The sequence below is a fragment of the Manis javanica genome, chromosome 8, assembly GCF_040802235.1.
Source record: "Manis javanica isolate MJ-LG chromosome 8, MJ_LKY, whole genome shotgun sequence".
Taxonomy (NCBI): Eukaryota; Metazoa; Chordata; class Mammalia; order Pholidota; family Manidae; genus Manis; species Manis javanica.
The window spans coordinates 11,142,435-11,161,086 of NC_133163.1; the positions used below are offsets into that span (position 1 = coordinate 11,142,435).

At 40.3% G+C, this 18,652-nt stretch overlaps 1 protein-coding gene, 1 long non-coding RNA gene and 1 pseudogene across 5 annotated transcripts; 2 read left to right on the forward strand and 1 right to left on the reverse strand.

The window, feature by feature from the left end:
- Positions 1-992: 992 nt before the first annotated feature.
- LOC108409817 (biogenesis of lysosome-related organelles complex 1 subunit 5-like) lies at positions 993-9,003 on the forward strand (annotated as a pseudogene).
- Positions 9,004-13,356: 4,353 nt separating this feature from the next.
- LYSET (lysosomal enzyme trafficking factor) lies at positions 13,357-15,183 on the reverse strand. Of its 3 annotated transcripts, none has more exons than XM_036991723.2 (2): positions 15,088-15,183; positions 13,357-14,182 (listed from the first exon to the last, which is right to left on the reverse strand). In XM_036991723.2, exon 2 carries the CDS (start codon positions 14,164-14,166, stop codon positions 13,771-13,773), a length of 396 nt encoding a protein of 131 aa, XP_036847618.2. In that variant the 5' UTR covers positions 14,167-14,182; positions 15,088-15,183; the 3' UTR covers positions 13,357-13,770. The 3 variants fall into 3 exon arrangements, with proteins under 3 accessions (XP_036847618.2, XP_017536068.2, XP_036847619.2); XM_017680579.3 differs by lacking the exon at positions 15,088-15,183 and adding an exon at positions 14,633-15,081; XM_036991724.2 differs by lacking the exon at positions 15,088-15,183 and adding an exon at positions 14,446-14,606.
- A 5-nt stretch (positions 15,184-15,188) lies between these two features.
- Positions 15,189-17,459, forward strand: LOC108409823 (uncharacterized). Of its 2 annotated transcripts, none has more exons than XR_012133712.1 (2): positions 15,189-15,538; positions 15,669-17,459. It is a non-coding gene; the product is annotated as an uncharacterized lncRNA (long non-coding RNA). The 2 variants fall into 2 exon arrangements; XR_001856319.3 differs by having other exon boundaries at positions 15,215-15,391.
- The last annotated feature ends 1,193 nt before the right edge of the window (positions 17,460-18,652 follow it).

Consider the following 18,652-nt stretch of genomic DNA (forward strand, 5'->3'; position numbering starts at 1 on the left):
ACCTTGTTTGTGATAATGGCTCTAATATTGGACTTCAGTTACTAATTTCTTATCTTTTTATGCAATCCTTTAAAAAATAACTGTATAATTAAAATAGTTCATATTTTTAAAAGTTAGCTAAACTTTGCTCCTGACTATTGTTTCCTTTGTTGTTTAGTAAATATGAAGAAGAACTGACATGAAATTTATAAGAAAGAAATTTCAAGATATTTATGCTTCTTGTTCAGTGTTTTTGAGGTCTGGGCTATAGGTTTGGTTGATCTTTAACTCAATTTTAATACTGATTCTAGTTCTAATGCTGTCATCTTCATAAGTGAGCCACGTGCGTGTGTGCAAAAAAGATCAGTTTGAAAGACCAGTATAGAGGAAATGCCTTGCCTGGTTTTCTAATCTGGTGCCTTCTAAGGATACAAACATTAGCCACAGGCAAGCAGAACCCAGTTTATCTCTGAAACAGCTCCAACTTTACCCTTCTACAGGAGAGTCAGCCTCACAGTCCTACCTAAAAATAAACTTGACACCAGACTTTGATAAATAATCTTCTAAAATGTGAAACAGGGAGTTTAAAAGGTGAAGTATATGGACATAGGCAAGATAAATATCTTCCCTAAAGTTAAATGGTTTTTGTGTACTTTAAGTAGATTAAGAAATACTTGTTTTGATAGAGTTCTGTGGCCAAAGACAAGACCTTTTACAATAGATTGCTGTTGGTTGGCTGCAATATTAGTAAGTTTGAACATTAAAAAAAATAATAACCTGGGAAGAAAAATCTACTTTGAAAAAAATAGGGAAAAAGTGAGAGGAGCTTAGTTTTCCCCCTCAGTGTAGAGGTAGTGTTCACACTCAGAGGATTTGTGCTTCTGCAACTAGTTGCCTTTCAAATCCTGAGCCAAGTGACCTCCTTTGCCTGTCTAGCTCTTCTTATCCTTTAAATTTCAATTTAAACATGTATTTGAGAACTTTCCTGGCTTCATAGACAATGTTTGGACCTCATGCTGTATGTTTCTGTGGCTCTTCCCCCCCAGTATTTCCCTCACATATTATGAAATGTACTTTATTAGAATTATTTCTTCAGCTTCTCAGGGTTTTTATTTTTTAACTTTTATTGAGAATTCTTGTACCTTTAAAGGAAATAGTCTTTCTTCCAAATGAAAAAATCAGTTGGAGATATCTGTGGCCCTCAGTTTATTATGCAGTACTTTTAGCTGGTTCCTATTTAGCCTATTAAAGATGCACCTATTTCTCAGTGGAATTGTTCAATCAATGGATTGAACAATTATGCATTATATATGTAATGTATATAATGATATATGTATTATAATGTATGTAATACAGAAAGATTCATAAGACATGCTGAAAACCTAGGCTTTTTAATTCAATTGTTAACAACTATGTTGTGATAAATGTTCCCAAGAAGTTCCTGTTTGACCTTAACTCTTGTAGTTGAGCACCACAAAGTTCAAAACTATTACCATAAATGTAGCTGGTGATGGTTACAAATAAAATTAACATGGGGAAATTAATTGCAGTCATTTTGTGATAACCATTTCTTAACTTTAGAAGTATATAGTAAGAGTAGAGTGTAAAATTCTTGTGGAAATTAGAGAATATTTGTAAAATAACACTCAGTTTTAGCATGAGAAACAAATTGATTTTGTGGTGAAGCTGGGTTCTTTTCTCAGTACCTAGAGCATAATTTCAGTAGATATAGATACATAGAATAAAAAACAACTATAAAAGTACTAAAAGAAAATGAGTAATAGTTTTTATAGTCTCAGAGCGAGAAAGGTTCCCTAAACAAGATTTTTTTTAATCCAGAAACTGTAATAGTAAAGATTAGTAAATGCAATTACATAACAAAATTTTCTGAACATTCTGTAAATAAGTTTAAAAGACAATGAGGGAAGTATTAATATTTTCAACACAAATGACTAAGAACTAATTCCTTTGATAAATCTCATGTGTATCAGTCAGAGAAGGATTGTAGAAATAGAGAACTGAAAGAAACAGCAAGAACACAAGAAAATACATGTGGCTTTTAAGTGAAAAAGCCTTTTCAAATAAATGAAAATTAAAACCACAATGTGATAGAATGTTTTATTTTTCAGACTGAAGTACCAAAAGTTTGGTGCAATATTAAGCTGGAAAGGATGTGAGGTCTATAATATATTGATGGTGAGAGTAAATTGGTATAAGCTCTTGGAAAGTCAAGTTGATTCTAAGTGTTAAATGTACATGCAGTTTCACTTACAGAAATCATTCCTACAGATAATAGTACATGTGCATGACTTTGCAAAACTATTCATTGCAGCATTATTTTCAGTAACAAAAGACTAAATAACATAAATGATCACCAGCAGAAGACCCTAGTAAATTAAATAAACATAGAAGAACATTAGTACAATATTTTTGTGTAATGAGGCCGCCCTGGGTGGCAGCCAAAAGTAAGAGACTCACCAGGGACCACGAGCTCACCAGCATACCTCATTATCAAGGGAAAAATGTGGCCTTTGAGAAATGCAAGTTCTTGAAAATTTAAAGAATGTATCCATGAAACAAATGAACACACTCTTCCCAAATGTAGAGAAACATTGCCGGACAACTTAAACCAAGTTCCCCAGAGATTGCAAGCAGCTACTGACTTCAGTCTGTAGACTCCAACAGAGAGCAGGAATGAAAAAAGACTCATAATGACCACTTAATAGCTAGTGAGAAACAGCATGTAATCCAGTGGGAGGATTTCATGAAAGAACACAACAGGCTGCAGTAGATGAAGAACACAGAAAAGCAATGGAGAGGCTTAAGGAATGATATGTCAAGATGGAGAATGACCTAGCAAAGTTTTCAATCTTTTAAGAACTTGAACCACAATAATGACAAAATAACAAGAAAACATTGATTTCCCCATAAAAGACTATTTTCACCAAACCATTTAACCTGTAGTTCATGTTTAGCAATAAGTTCAGTGGCACTCCTACATGAGAAGAAAGAGTCTTGTACTGGAGTCTAACCTAAATGTTTAATAGAGGAAGAGTGCTGCATCTTTCCAGTTTAAGAGCCTATATGTGATTATTTGATTGAGGAGGAGTAGAGGAAAAGGAATGAATTTACTCTTTGTTATTCAGAATTGCTCATCTTCTTTATTGATTATCTCAGAGAACTGTAAGTATCAACTTAGAAAAAATTATTTAATGCATTCTTATACAGAGCTAATATTAGTTTATTACTGTGGCTTAGAAGGCACACATAATAACTGCCTGTCATAACCTCCTTGGCTATTGGAGGAATATATAAAGTATTATTCCATGAATGATATAGACAAAAGCAACTGACCTTGGAGCAGCGATCACATTTAAGAGAGGCGAGAGTTTCAAAACTTTGTACAGTAGCAAAGATGGCCATGTTAGTCTCTGAACTGCCTGTTGGGACAGGTTACAGATACTGCAGTGCAGCATTGTGCATTTCACTGGATGACAGGACACACTTGTTAAGATTTTTGGCCTTCCAACACTTAATATTTTCAGCTTTTAAAACATGCTTAGAAGGAAAAGGTTACCAAAAATAGATTTGACTTTTGCCTTTCCAAGAACCATAATCTTGCCCATAGTATTTACCTCATTTTTGTGTCTGTTTTGCTGTGGGTAAGCTTTGTAAGATAAATAATGTCTATACATGTTTCAACTGTTTAATGAGTAATCAGCAAAATCTGCCAAAGAGTCCCTCTGGAACCATATAAAGATTCTGGCTTTGAATAAACCAGAAGTGTTTGCCCATATGGCAAATGATCCATGTTAAATGTAAATCCATTTTAGTGTTTAATGTCTGTTGTCATAAGCACGTGCATTATGATGAAATATGTACCAATTCTGTCATCACTGTGGTCTTTAAAATCTGCATTTAACTAATTGAGGAATTAAGTTCACTTTTTATTTGCCCATAAACCAAGCAAAATCAAATGTAATATATTCATAAATGACATATCCAATAAGGGGTTGACATCCAAAATATATAAAGAGCTTATGCACCTTAACAAACAAAAAGCAAATAAGCCAATTAAAAAATGGGAAGACGATCTGAACAGATACTTCTCCAAAGAAAAAATTCAGATGGCCAATAGGCACATGAAAAGATGCTCCACATCACTAATCATCAGCAAAATGCAAATTAAAACCACAATGAGCTATCACCTCACACCAGTTAGGATGCCCACCATCCAAAAGACAACAACAAAAAATGTTGGCAAGGATGTGGAGAAAGGGGAACCCTTCTACACTGCTGGTGGGAATGTAAATTAGTTCAACCATTGTGGAAAAGCAGTATGGAGGTTCCTCCAAAAACTGAAAATAGAAATACCATTTGACCCAGGAATTCCACTCCTAGGAATTTACCCTAAGAATGCAGGAGCCCAGTTTGAAAAAGACATATGCACCCCTATGTTTATCACAGCACTATTTACAGTAGCCAAGAAATGGAAGCAACCTAATTATCCATCAGTAGATGAATGGATAAAGAAGATGTGGTATATATACACAATGGAATATTATTTAGTCATAAGAAAACAAATACTATCATTTGCAACAACATGGATGGAGCTAGAGGGTATTATGCTTAGTGCAATAAGCCAGGTGGAGAAAGACAAGTATCAAATGATTTTGCTCATCCGTGGAGTATAAGAACAAAGAAAAAACTGAAGGAACAAAACAGCAGCAGACTCACAGAACCCAAGAATGGACTAACAGTTACCAAAGGGAAGGGGACTGGGGAGGATGGGTGGGAAGGGAGGGATAAGGGGAAAAAGGGGCATTACAATTAGCACACATAACGTGGTGGGGGGTGCACACAGGGAAAGCAGTATTACACAGAGAAGACAAGTAATGATTTTATAGCATCTTAGTACACTGATAGACAGTGACTGTAATGGGGTATGTGGTGGGGACTTGATAATGGGGGGAGTCTAGTAATCATAATGTTGCTCATGTAATTGTATATTAATGATACCAAAATAAAAAAAATTAAATGTAATAATTTCAAGAGTTTATGGCAAATGAATTTGAGGTATGGGTAAATATTTCAAATATTTTGATTGCTCTTTAATACAGAAAGGCACAAGAAAGAAAATTTCAATAATAATTTTGTGTAGCTATTAAAAAGACCAAGTTATAGCTGTATGTGTTGTTAAGGATGGATCTCTAGGATATGATGTTAAATGAAAAAACTAGCAAGAGATGGAACAGTATATAGAATGCTACTATTGGAGGATATTGGCTAGATATACATATAGTGTCTCTGAAAGGATAGTTAAACTGCTTCCTGAAAAGAGGGAGTTGTGGTTGGGAGTGAGAAGGAGATTTTTCATTATTCCCTTTTGTTCTCTCTGCATTAAAAAAAAATCTTATGTATTTTTCTACACAAATACAAAAAGTGTTATTGTAAAACTTCCAATTTTTAATTTTAAAAAGCCATGCTTTAAATGTAATAAGGGCACATTAGCCATATTAACAGTTTAAAACATTGACATGTAATTGAGGGCAAAAGTTAATCAATTTGAACTTAAAAAGCCAAAAGTCCACATTTCCCAGGTGACTACTACTATATCAGAAAAGGGAATAAAATTCAGCTTCTAAAAGGTTAGACGAGCTGGGCTAGTAAGTGTGAGGTAGGGTGCCATAAAAAAAAGAGACAGGTGTTTCTAAAACTGATGTGCCTAGCCTTAACCTTCAAAAAACTGCTCTCTAGCCAGTGCATTACTCTCAAAGTATAAAATGAATGTCACTGGATTGCTTGTAACTATTCCAGTTTTCAGGTGACCTTTGGATCACAGTTGCTCTATTTAAAGACATGGCACATGGAACAGTGAATGCTAGACAGTAAGGCACTATTTAAATCTTTTAAAAAGTAGCAGCTCACACTGCAACGGGGTATGGGTGGGGGGAACGACTTGACAATAAGGGTGAATGTAATAACCACATTGTTTTTCTTGTGAAACCTTCATGCGAGTATATATCAATGATACCTTAATTTAAAAAAAAAAAGCAGCTCACATTGGGGCAGTACCAAGGCCACTGGGGTACAGTTTTAAATAGAAGTTTACTCATAATACCAGAAAATTCTGGGGATAGAAATAATGTGTAGAAACACATTGCTAGCTTAAATGAGTTCTTTTGGGGGCCAAGGTATTGCTTTGGACACCAGAAATTGTGTGCTGTAGCTCTAAGATGTCGTCATGCCCCTTGGTGCGTGTTAGTGGTTTAGGAAACTGTTATCTTCATGGTTGAAACTTGGGAATTTCTCAAGGCTCTAATCACCATGTAAAACATTGCTTATGAATGCGGTGTATGTTTTTCTCTGCATCAGTAAGGAGAATCCCAAGACAACCAACATCCCAAGAACTGTTGGCAAAAATAAACTGACTCATTTTAAATCTTGGCCTTGAAAAGAGTATGTCGCTACATGCTGAAACCTGAAAGCTTAATAAGCAAACCCACCTAGAACATGTGACAGATGATGCTTCGCACTTAGCAGTAAATGTTAATTTTAGCCTTTATTCTTCTGCAGTGACTAGACTGTTTTACAGTCCAGTGAGAGAGGTGTTCAGTGGCAATAAGGATCTTTCATGCAGTAAATAATTACTGAGCATCTACTGTGTGCCCAGCACTGTTCTAGGCTTTGAGTCTACAGCAACGAACAAACCACAAAAATCCCTCTCCTCGTGGAGTTTAGATCCTGACAAAACATATGTCAGATGATGGTAAGTCTACGGAGAAAAACAAGGGAGAAGGGTGCTTACTTTTAAATAGGGTGGTCAGAGACAGCCTCACTAAGCTGATAATTGAGTGTAGGTCTGAACAATGTGATAAACAGGCCAAGGCCCAGCATCCAGCAGGAGGTACACTGAGTGCAGAGGCCCCATAACAGGTTTTTCTGGCATATTCTAGCAAGGTCAGTATAGCTGGAGTGAGGGGTGGAGGCACTAGTAGAAAAACGAAATGGACGTCACAGGCCACTTACTTAGGACTTTGTATGCCAAGGAAGGACTTTGATTTTTTATTATGAGAAAGGAAGCTATAAGACAATATTTGAGAGGAGTAACTTTTTAAATTTTGGTGTAATATTTTTTAAATTAAGGTATCATTGATACACACTCTTATGAAGGTTTTACATGAAAAACAATGTAGTTGCATTCACCCCGTCAAGGTCCCCCATACCCCATTGAAGTCACTGTCCATCAGTGTAGTAAGATGCCACAGAGTCACTACTTGTCTTCTCTGTGCTACACTCTTCCCCATGACCCCCCCCACACCCATGTGTACTAACCATAATACCCTTCAATCCCCTTCTCCCTCCCCCACCCCTCCCCTTTGGGAACCGCTAGTCCCTTCTTGGAGTCTGTGAGTCTGCTGCTCTTTTGTTCCTTCAGTTTTGCTTTGTCGTTATGAGGAATAACATTAAAAAAAAAAATCCCTCACCACTTGTTAGATTTGTAGAGGGACTCGAGTTGATTTGATGGGGGGAGACCAGCTTGGTTTTGGACAGGATCAATTTCAGATGCCTTGTGAAATACTAGTAAATACCAAATAGGTAGTTGGATATTCAAGTCTGGAGCTCTAGAGAGATATGCAAGGTAGTGACGCAAATTTGGGCATTTAAAGCTGCGAGCCTGGGTGAGATGACCAAAGTGCTAAGAACTGTATAGGGAAGAGAAAAAGGATATGCCAACATTTAGAAAGTGGGCAGATCCCCAAGAAGAAACCAGCAAAGGAGACGAGAAGCTGGTGAGGAAGGCAAAGCATCTAAGTAGAACTAAGCTACAGATAGATGGTAGCTACTAGCCACATGTGGCTATTTAAAATTCAGTGCCTTGGTCACACTAGCCACATCCCAAGGGCTCATTTCATGTGGCTAGTGGCTACTGATTTGGACAGCCCAGACAGAGAACATTTCCACCATCACTAAAATTCTCTTGGGCAGTACTGATCCAGAAGTCAGTTGACGAAAGTATCTCAAGGACAGGGAGTGTGTCAAAAACTAGTAAGTAATTGGAGGATTGACATTTGCCCACTGGGTTTAGTTATGTGTACTTACCAGCAACCTCTTGACAAGGGTTTGGCACAGTAAAAGGCAAAAGGCCTGACAGGATAAACTGGAGGAGATGAATTAGAATCAGAAAATGCAGACACCTCATTCCTGACCCTTGGCTCTGGCTGGCAGCTCTGCAGTCTGCTCAGTGTGGTTGTGCCCACAGATGTCACCCTGTTGACAGGCCTGGCCTGGGGCTCCTGGGGCTGCATGCCAGATCTGTCCCAACCTGACACATGAGCAGCTCGGGACCATGGATGTCGCCATGGCTCATCCTGCTTCCTGTTTCTTCCTGCTGTGGGCTGAGTCTGGTCATACCTGGAGTGAGGGGGACTGTCCTCTGCCTCACCTTATGACCTGACCACCCCCAGCCTGCCCTGTTCATGTGTGCTCATTCCTGGCAGGCCTCCCCTGGATCCTGGCCTCAGTTACAGTGACCTCTTCTGCAATCATGAACTCTTGATTTCTCCATGGTGACATCCTGGAACCACACAGACCCGTTTATAAGGCCCTGCTCAGTAGCTGCCTCCCCTCCCCATGCTGTACTTAAGCCTTGAGAAAAAAAATACAAGAAAGAAAGATTTAAAAGATCTACAATTCAAACAGCTGGAGTAAACGTACCACAAAACATTTGTTGAAGCTATTCCAAAGACAAAGTTCTCATGACTAACGGTTGAGTGTTTACAGTGCCTAAAAAACCCATGGCCCAGGATGCTCACTCCAAATCATTTAAAGAACTCAAAATACATGAATACCTGGGCCTCCACGCGAAACTGATAAAATTGACTGTGAAAACAGGTTATGAAACAACCCTGGCATTTATGTGAGTTTTGTTTTGTTTTTTATTTCCCTGGGTGATTGTAATACACAGTTGCAGTTCAAGACCCACTCATTGCCTTAGACCAAAACAAAAATACTAATGTGAGATGATTCTCAGTCATGGTCCAGAATTATCTGGAACTTTTATAAATATGTTGGACAATTCATAAAGTGATGACACATCTGATGCAAAAATGAGTCATGTGGTATTGTGGTAAGCTTTTCTGCCAGTGTTTTGGAAATTGAGAATGTTAAGTCCACCAAGAAGGAAGTCAACATTAGATAATCTTAGTAAAGACTTTAACACTACCCATGGTGAACAAACATACTGGTTTATTTTATGGGTGCAGTTACTCTTCTAGGAGCACTTTATCTGATGATTTTACTTCCCCAAAGAAAAGGTTTTTGTTAACTATAAAAGCTTTGAAGTAGAAGCAAATTATAAACTTAAGGAATCATGTTTTTTTTAAAACTAGTAGCATCTTTAGAACTAGAAAATTTATGTGGTGACTAAAGCCTCATGAATTAGATGTCTGTTTCTGCAATTCAGTTATTTATTCCTTATCTTGGCACTTTTTAAAAAATAAAACATTGGTGCATTTCTATGAAAAACATTCAACAGATACTCATTTCAGATGTAGTGAGGCAGGGCAGGGACATGGGACGAGCATCATGATTAATTTTTCCTGCCTATGATGAAAATGCCAAGATATAAATAGTAGAGTAAGAACAGGAGGGCCTCCATTTTAAAGCTAAGATTCTATTTTAAAAACCAGGAGTTTGGAGGTAAGATTCCTAACATACCTTATGGTAATCAGTCAATAACTGACAATGCCTTAAGGCAGGGCAAGCAGTCCTAAATGGTATGTCCCCACTTCTTGAGGGTAACCACTATCTTACAGAAGTATAGGATTAAGAAATTCCTTGGGTTAAAGTTAATTTACAGAATATCTATAGGACAGACTATGGTTGACATGACAATGTCTCACAGGAGACAGACATCGTGAGACCACATGTCAAGCCTGTGCCCCCTCCCCTGCCCCATTCTTGAAAGCCTACATGACAGAATCCTAAGCCCTTAAGTGCACCTCCTCACTGAGGTTGCCCTCACTCCCCTTTCTTCATTTGTGTACTTTTTCCCTTAAATAAAGCCTTCTCACTGCTCGACTTTTTGTGTTTTGTCTGTGCTCTTCCAGTGGTAAGCATCTTTGTTTCATTCTGTTTTCTAGACTGAAGCACAAGTCTTCACTCTCTCTGTCCTACTTCAGACAAGTAGGGAAGGGCTACTGAGATCTCTGATGTGGGCTTGCAAGTTCCCATTGCCTGGGTGACCCAGACAGGACTGCAGCTGTACAATCATGCTCTTTAGTAGCCTGCCTGAAAATCCCTACACCTTTGGGAAGTTCTCAGAACATAATCTCGCTCCATCCAGTGCTCTGCAGCTCCCCCAAATCCTGAGGTGGGAGGGGCTTAGTTCCCACACCATGCATATCAAGCAGACAATGGATGCCAGGTGACCCTGGCTTTAGGAGTTGGCAAGGGTTTTGCCCTATGCCTAGCAGTTCAATGAGCTTTGCTTTCCTCCCTGTTTTTCCTTGCTCTCTGCTGTCAGCATGGCTACTGCCATTCTGTTACTCTCACTTTAATAAATTCCTTCCTTACCTAAACTCTTCCAACCTGTTTGTGAATTCTTGCTGATCAGAGTCAAAAACTCTCTCCCATCCAGGTTGAGATTTCACTTAGTAGGCAGGGAGAGACCTCCCCAGAGGCAGTTGCCTGACAACAGTTGAATATAAAATGATCCATTAAACTAATGTGGGATTGTGGGTAAAATTGCAGTATTTCCAGAATCTCTCACCTGGCCTTAGTGCATCTCTGTATCAGTAGGTAGGGGGCAAGCAATGGCTTATCTGGACCAGAGAGGTTGGGTGGAGGGCTTTCTTCTACAGCAGGGTTGAGAGAGAGATGCTGGATGACTGCATGTAAGAAATAAACGGGTTTCTCCTACTTTATTTCTCCCTTTGACTGACTTCAGTTTCTAAGGTATATTGCCCTGGGATTCCCCCCCACCCCAGAGTTACAGGGATACAACTATTTTTCCTCATATCTAGAAGCAAATATCATTGACTAGTTATAGATCCTAGGATTCTTATCCCTTCCCTAAAATCCCTAAAGCTCACATATTTGCTTTCTGTATTTGCTGTTTATCTCAGTACTAATCTTGTATTCTGCTTTTTGTATTGTGACATAAACATGAAATTCTGATCTGCTGTAATACACAGGTCTATCCATCAGTTTCAACCTCCTCCTCCATCTAATAGAGCTAGATTAATCTTTCCCTCTTTACCAGAAGAGTGTTGTTGTTTTTCAAAAAGCCATAGACAAAAAATGAATGATACATAGCTTGGATAACTAATTCCTAAATAATCAAAAAACAGATTATCTCTGCAAACTGAAACTTAGATTTGGAAATACTGCACTACTCCTACTCTATTTTAACATTTATCCTATCAAGGTAATATGATCTTGAAAGACAGAGATGAATTGAGCATTTACTTACCGAACCCCAAAATACTAGAATTTAAGCTATAAGGAAGTCTACTTAAATATTACTACTTTACAAGTGACAAACTCATGAACCTTGCATTATATCATTTATGAAACAAAATAATTGAAATAATTTTCTTAAATCATTTCCAAACTGTCATTGCCTCAAGGTTAATCAATAAACTACTGAATGATTTACCTCAAATTATCCCTTTTCTTTGAGAAGCAGTATCGTGGAATGATAAAGCTGGAGATCTGAAATCAGACATTCTAGATTGAAATCTTGACTCTTCCACTTGTTGTGTGACCGTGGCATGGGCAGCTGACTAATTCCTATGTTCCTCAGGTTTCGTCATTTTCCTCTGCTTTAAAATGGCATTAGTACCAGTGCATATCTGCCTCATGGGATTGTTGTAAAGAATGAATGCAAAGCACTCAAAACAGTGCCTGCTGCATGCGTACTATTAGTAAATCCTCAAAAGATTCAAATGATTTGGTTTCTTACCCTTGCAGAAATGGGTATTTCAAACTGCTGCTTACTTTGAAGACAGTGTATGGTGGCAAAAAATACATCATTTCAGTAACTAGACCTTCGGAGCTAGTAAAGGGAAGAAGAGACATTAATTGGAGGACATTAAGTGATCACGCTCTTTTGAGTTACAAAAGTACTTGCTTTCTTTCAAGTAAAAGCATGCTGTGGAATGTTCGATCTTCCTTCCATTCTGGTCAAATCAGACTTAAAGTAGAAGTTGAGGTTACTAGAAAACGTTTAAATTTTCAGGAGCTCTTACAAATTGAGGAAAACATTTCTCAATACAGGTTTCCCCGCTATCCAAAAGTTCACTTTTTACAAGAGACCTAATTAGCACCTGTTTCCACTAACATAAAAGAAAACTGAAGCAAGTTTTAGCTTTTACAAAATGGTTACTGCTTCTCTGTTTTAAACCATCCTGGCTTACAAAAGGTTTCATAGGAACTCTACTTGTGGTTGGTGGGGGGAAATCTGTAAACCCTTTCCGTTGTTTGGCTTGGCTTGGCAGACTGGACCCAGTACTGGAACATCAATCCTTTGTGGGAAACACTACTGTCCAGTTAGGAACAGAGGCATCAGCTACCAGGTTATAACTGGCTCTGCTACAGACTAGGTGTGTGACCTCTGACATTACTTCTCTACCTCAGTGTCCTTATCTGTAAAATCTGGATAACACTATTATCTCATAGGGTTGTTTGGGAGGATTAAGTTAGTTAAATTCATGTAAAGTTCTTAGAATAGGGCCCAACAAAGTAAACACCAAAAAATATTATTATTATATGAAAATCTATCGGTGTAAAACATTTCTCTGGTATTAAGGACATAACTATATAAAAATATATCTCCATCTCACCCAGAAAAAAAAAATCCTAAAACCTAGTATTTCCATTTTTTAGTTACTTGTATTGGTACCATACCAGACATGAGGTGGTAAGTACAAATGCGGAAAAAGGAGGAAGTACAAGGATCATATATTTTCACGCAATTAACCTACCACCTGACGACTGGATCTTAGGCCAGAAAAGAAAATCAGAAGGATGATGACTCACTAGTATCTTTTAGAGTATCACACATCTGATAGGGACTGGACTAAATATTTTCACTGAACACCTTGTTTCTGTCTTTTGTGTAAGTTAGATTTTTTAACTTCCAAAGTCTCTTCCCAAATAGTTTTTTAAATAAACCGGTACCATTAATAATGCCAGTCAATTAATGTCAGTAGCATTACCACAAGGAAGAACAAACTTTGCTATCAAGACAGCCATCACCTAAATAATTTTATACCAATTTCTCACAAGCTGAAAGCAAGCAAGCATGGTTGGCTTAGCTATAACAGAACGAATTGGTGTTTAGTTTGAAGAATTTTAAAGCTAGCCAAGTAATTGTATAAAATTTAAATTTTATGACCATGTTTGGACTTCTACATTAAACACAATGAAAATGTTCATCTTCATTTTTTCCCCGAAGGAAAAATTTCTGAATCATCACTAATGTTGCACAGTAGAATAAAAATATGAGTTCAGGTACTTATTCAAGTTTCTAAAGGATGCAAAGTAACAGACACGATTTTACTTCCAAAATCTGAAGTCATCAACATGATTTTGTAGTACTATATCTCAGGCTTTACCTAAAAATTCATTATTATTCAGATAAAGACAAGCCCCCTAGTCACACTTTTTAGAAAGCCTCTGCCCCACCACACTTTCCTGAGATCTGTGAAGAAACTGCAGTCTTGTGATCAGGCTCCATATAGTGCTGGCAGTTTTGGGTTTGTAAGGAAAAAACGGTGACTGATTTTATGTGTCAATCAGTTGTAGTCTGCTGATCTGATTAGAAGCCTTGACAAATGCCTGGTGGCGATTGCAAATAACTGCCAAGCATATGGGGATAATACAGTAGCCCACCGTTTTGGGGTCAGCTCTTGTACAAGAATAGAGGAACAAAAACATCTGTAAGTAAGGTATCAGAAAAATAACTGTCCAAAACCAAAAAGGCAGGGAGAGTAAACGAGTTTTCAAGGAGTGTGTCCATGTGGTTCCTTCAAGGGGCTCCTCTGGGTGCTGCTGAATATGTTCCAAGGCCAGCCTGTTGTAAGTCTCATTGATTTCAAAAACATAGTAAAATGCTGCTGCACTTGCTAATAGATACAAGCCCACTCCAATCCAGCCCATCCGCTGACGGAAGTTCATCATTCTCCATGCTCTGTGCCTTCAAATTAAAAAAATATATGCAGTTAAAGTCTAGTAATGCTGTCATGGCAACTATTCCAAAAGTACTTGTTTCTAATGAGTTATAAAATGCCCCATGAACACATGTAAGATTCACAATAACTAAATCTGCATTTAATAAGAAATGTAAACAACTTAAAGGTTACTTTATGTAGCAGTTATGAGGAAGTAAAGTTTCACTATATATTTTTCATTACAATTTTTTCATTATATATTTTTTCAGAATTCACTCACTATACCCACCTTAAATAGGTCCAGCACACCTTCCCGTAAGAAAATGGAATTAAACTAGTTTTCTACGGAACACTTCACTTCTACAGTTCATGTACTTTCTGACTTAACAGTATTGTTTCAGACGTGAACAACTGGCTCTACAAGTCAAACCAATGACGGGGCCCCCAAGTTAAGACAGTAACTCTTAAACACTTACAGTGGTCCCGAAACTCTTCCTGTTCCCACGGCAAGCGTTAAAGAGTCACTCAGTTCTGAATAATCGGGTGGCTTTGGCATTTCAGAGAAAGTCACCATGAAAGAAACCCCCAGGGCCACCGGCTGGGAGAAATGTGAGCGCCGCCAGCCTGGAGCACAGGTTAACTGTGATTAAGCACAGCGTGACTTCGGCCGGTCACGCGGCAGCCCAGCCCCTGTCGCCACTGACGGAGCCCCAGCCGGTGTCACCCGGCCGGACCGGGAGGTTCCCCAGCCACCCGGGCCTCCCCGGCAGCCGGCCCCGCCCCCTGCCGCGCCGCAGCGTCCGCCAGCCGCGACCAGGGCTGCGCGGGCGGCGCCAGGACCGGGTCTTATCCGCCTTGCAGCGGCGGGAGCCCAGAGCCGGGCAACCGCCACCAGCAAAGCCTGCAGAGCTGGGCAGATCCCGGATCTCACCTTCCTATCCGGGTTGGCCCGCCCGCCTGCCTTCCCGGATGCTGCCACAGTCGGGGCTTCCGGCTCTAGCCGGAAGCAAGCGCGCCCCGCCCCGAAAGGCCCGCCCCTCGAGACGCTAGGTCGCTTCAGCCCGTGGCCCCGCCTCTGCGAGCGTCTGCGGCGGAGCGGTAGTGCGGGTCCTTCAGGTGGGAGGCGAGCTGGGCTTGGCTTCCTCAGCGCTCCCTGACCTCGCCTACGGTGTCTCGCTCTTGGCTCTGATCGAGCCATCGCTGCCGCGGCGAACACAGTCCCTGGAGCCCCTCACGTGAGTGGAGGGGGGGCCGCCCGGGAAGCGTCGGGAGCCGGCCCTGTTGCCTTGCCGCCGTTGGCCGACGCAGCCACGCACCGCGAGATAATGACGCGGGAAGCGGGCCCCGCCGGGCGCTGCAGGGAACCCGCCGCGAAGGACAGGGTGAGGCGGCTGCGTGTAGCAGTGGCGCCGGCTGGGAGGCCGCCCTGGCGACGCCCGCCGGTGCAGGTGCGCGGGGCTTCTAGGACCCGGGCCGGTGACACCAGCTAACACGACTGCTTTGCCCTCACAGGCTGCCGGAACTCGGGACGTTGACGGAACTTACCTGGTGGACCTCGGAGAGATACTGTGGATTGAGGTGGCATCAGTGCCCCTGCCAAATTACAATTTAAATCTGTTTTGGACACCATGACGCTGAGGCTCCTAGAAGACTCGTGTAGCGGGTGGATGTGAACCTTCGGAAAGAGCTCTTGATTGCTGGCACCCCCAGACCTGTCATCTGGCAGAAACCGAGGAGGCTCTGCAGGCTGGTTGAGCTCCCTTGGGCGAGTACAGACTGTTCGGGAGGACATTCCGGAGGTCCGAGACCAGGAATGTAGCCCTAATAGGGCTGACTGAGGAGGCCAGTCATGCTCTGGTCCCCAAGGAGGTACTTGGAAAAGGGGTTGTCTGGAGAGTGATTTTTAAGCCCCCAGACCCGGATAGTGAGTTTTTAAGCAAATTAAATGAATTATTAGAGAGGGCATGACCCTGGGTGAGTTCACCAGAGCTCTTGGGTATGGAAATACCCTTTTGACCTAGACCAGGATATGATCCCAAAAATTCAGGCCCCTTATGTTGGCACAGGCATTAAATTAGGCTCTTCAGCCTGCCCTGCAATACCTGAAATAAAAAAGCTGAGAGTATTTTCGGGCAGTGATCCTCCAGAACCAGAAGAAGAATTTGAATCCTGGCTGTTTCGTACCACTCAAATGATGGAGACATGGAAGGTATCAGATGCAGAGAAAAGAAGGCGATTGCTAGAGAGCCTTAGAGGCCCAGCGTTATTCGTGTCCTCAAGATGAACAATCCTCTAATTACAGTCCTTGAATGCCTGCGGGCTCTGGAGCAGGTGTTTGGTTTTATTGATAATCTTAGGGAATTGCAGGTCAAATGTCTGACCACTTACCAGAAGGATGAAGAAAAATTGTCTGCTTATGTACTGAGGTTGGAGCCTTTATTACAGGAACTGGTAGAGACAAGCAATGAGAAGTTGTGAATCGGGCCCATCTAGACTGCTGGAGCAGCCTGCAGAACACTTCGCAGGAAGCTTGCTCTGCCAGAGGATGGCCCAGCCCCTGGCTTGCGGAGTTACCGGCACTGATGAAGGATGAAGAGGCGGCTGAGGAGGAGGCCCTTCTCCAGGCAGGATTAGAGAGACATTTCAGCTGAATCTTAAGAAACCAGGAAAGGATATCTGGTGATGTGCAGAGCCTGAAAGTAGAAGAGTCCATATACTCCAGTTGACTGTGCTGCCAAGTAACCCCCACCTTGTGCTGCCAAGTAACTCATTTTGTACAGTTGTCAGCATAAATTCTTTGTCATTTCTGTGCCTACTTAATGTCTCAAATGTGTCGTTGACAAGGAAGGATGTAGTTCTGCACTGGCACTTACATACTTAAATTTGCCCCTTTGAATTCATCACACAATATTGTATAAAAAGCCCATCACTACCTACATACGGTCCTCTGCAGAGGACAGCCAAGGCTCAGGTACATAGGCTGACCAGATCACATCAAGATGCCAGCTTGTGTGGCAACAGGTATGGGATGTGATAATGTAACATAAATAAGTTTTTACCCTATGTTTATTATGAAGATCATGAGCTGTGGTTAAGATACTAAGTTATTTTCTGAGAGAATCAGAATTTTATTGATAATGTGCAGTCAAGAATAAGTGCTGAGGTTGATAGGTTTGCAGCCACCATCTCTAAAGTCAGGTTTCTGATGTGTGTCATCAAAACGTCAGTTCTAAGTATCATTTCAATAGGTGTTATAAAAATATAGACATGAAATTCTAAAATAAAGGAATGCTAATAAAATTACCTCCTTTATCTGTTTTGTTATATCAAAGTTCCAAGAGAGATTTTATTTGAACAAAGGGTTTCAAAAGCATGAATCTGAAGTCCCCTGAGTTGACACAATCACTCAGATATTTTTCCTCTTGGTGCCCAAGGGGTGGGGTAGGAAGTAGTTTTCTAAGATAGTTGGAGGGACTTTCTACTGAAGTACAATGGGATGAGAAAACAGTACACAAATGAATGCACATAGTAGTTCTAAGTGCATCAGTGCATTGAATTTGGAGGGTGAAAGGAAAGGAACGTTGCGTGCCTCTGCATGGCAGACTGTACTAGAAAGTTTTCCATGTACTTTCTCATATAATCCTCATTACAGTCCTGCAGTATAGGAAACCCCAGTTTCACATTTGTGGAAATGGGCCCAGAAAAGGTAAGAAAAACTTGGTCAAAGGTAAACAGCTAGTAAGTGGCAGGGTCACATCCATCTGCCTTTGCAAGGGCCATATTCTTTCCACTGTCAGAAAAGAAGCATCATAGGGTATCTGTATCCAACAACCTCAAGAAAAGCAGGGCAGATGTTAACTATTTCATAAGTGTAATAAGGTACACATTAGTCTGGTATGCATTATTCTGAATCATTGCAAACTAGACACTACTAGAAATGGGGACTATGAGAACTTTTAAGACCTAGAGACAGCCAGGACGGTGAGCCTGGGTTGGTGATTTGGTCCCTAAAAAAAGGTGAAAGTCATAGCATAAAGAAAGTTTGAAAATTGCTGAAAAATAGGATTAAATATTTAATAAAAATAGCTTTTGGGGGTGTACACCACTGGTTCAGATTCAGAGCCATAGTGAAATGTTTCTTTTAAGACTAAATGCCACAGTTTGATTTTTCAGAAGTTCTCCCCTTATGGAAAGCAAAATACCAAACTGATGTCATACACCATAAATACAATTTTCACTTGTCAATTATATGTCAACAGAGTGATTAAAAGAGCTAAATCATAGATGACAAATGGACTCTGGGTAAATTTGAAGGTGTAATTCTGACCTTGTTTATGTGTGTGTAGTCATTTATTTGCCACCTTAGTTGCACAAAGCGGTAACTGCATTTTGCTGGTGAACGTACATTGTGTGGGCATATGTAGGTGTTAATAAACACTGCACCTCTTATATATGTAAGGCACTGAGCCAGGGGGTTTAGACTGTATGGTTAAATT

Coding starts and splice junctions, on each gene's coding strand:
- LYSET (XM_017680579.3), bottom strand. CDS start 14,730: ATGGTGACTTTCTCTGAAATGCCAAAGCCACCCGATTATTCAGAACTG. Junction 14,183..14,632: donor GGAAGAGTTTCGGGACCACT/GTAAGTGTTTAA, acceptor TTTAATTTGAAG/GCACAGAGCATGGAGAATGA.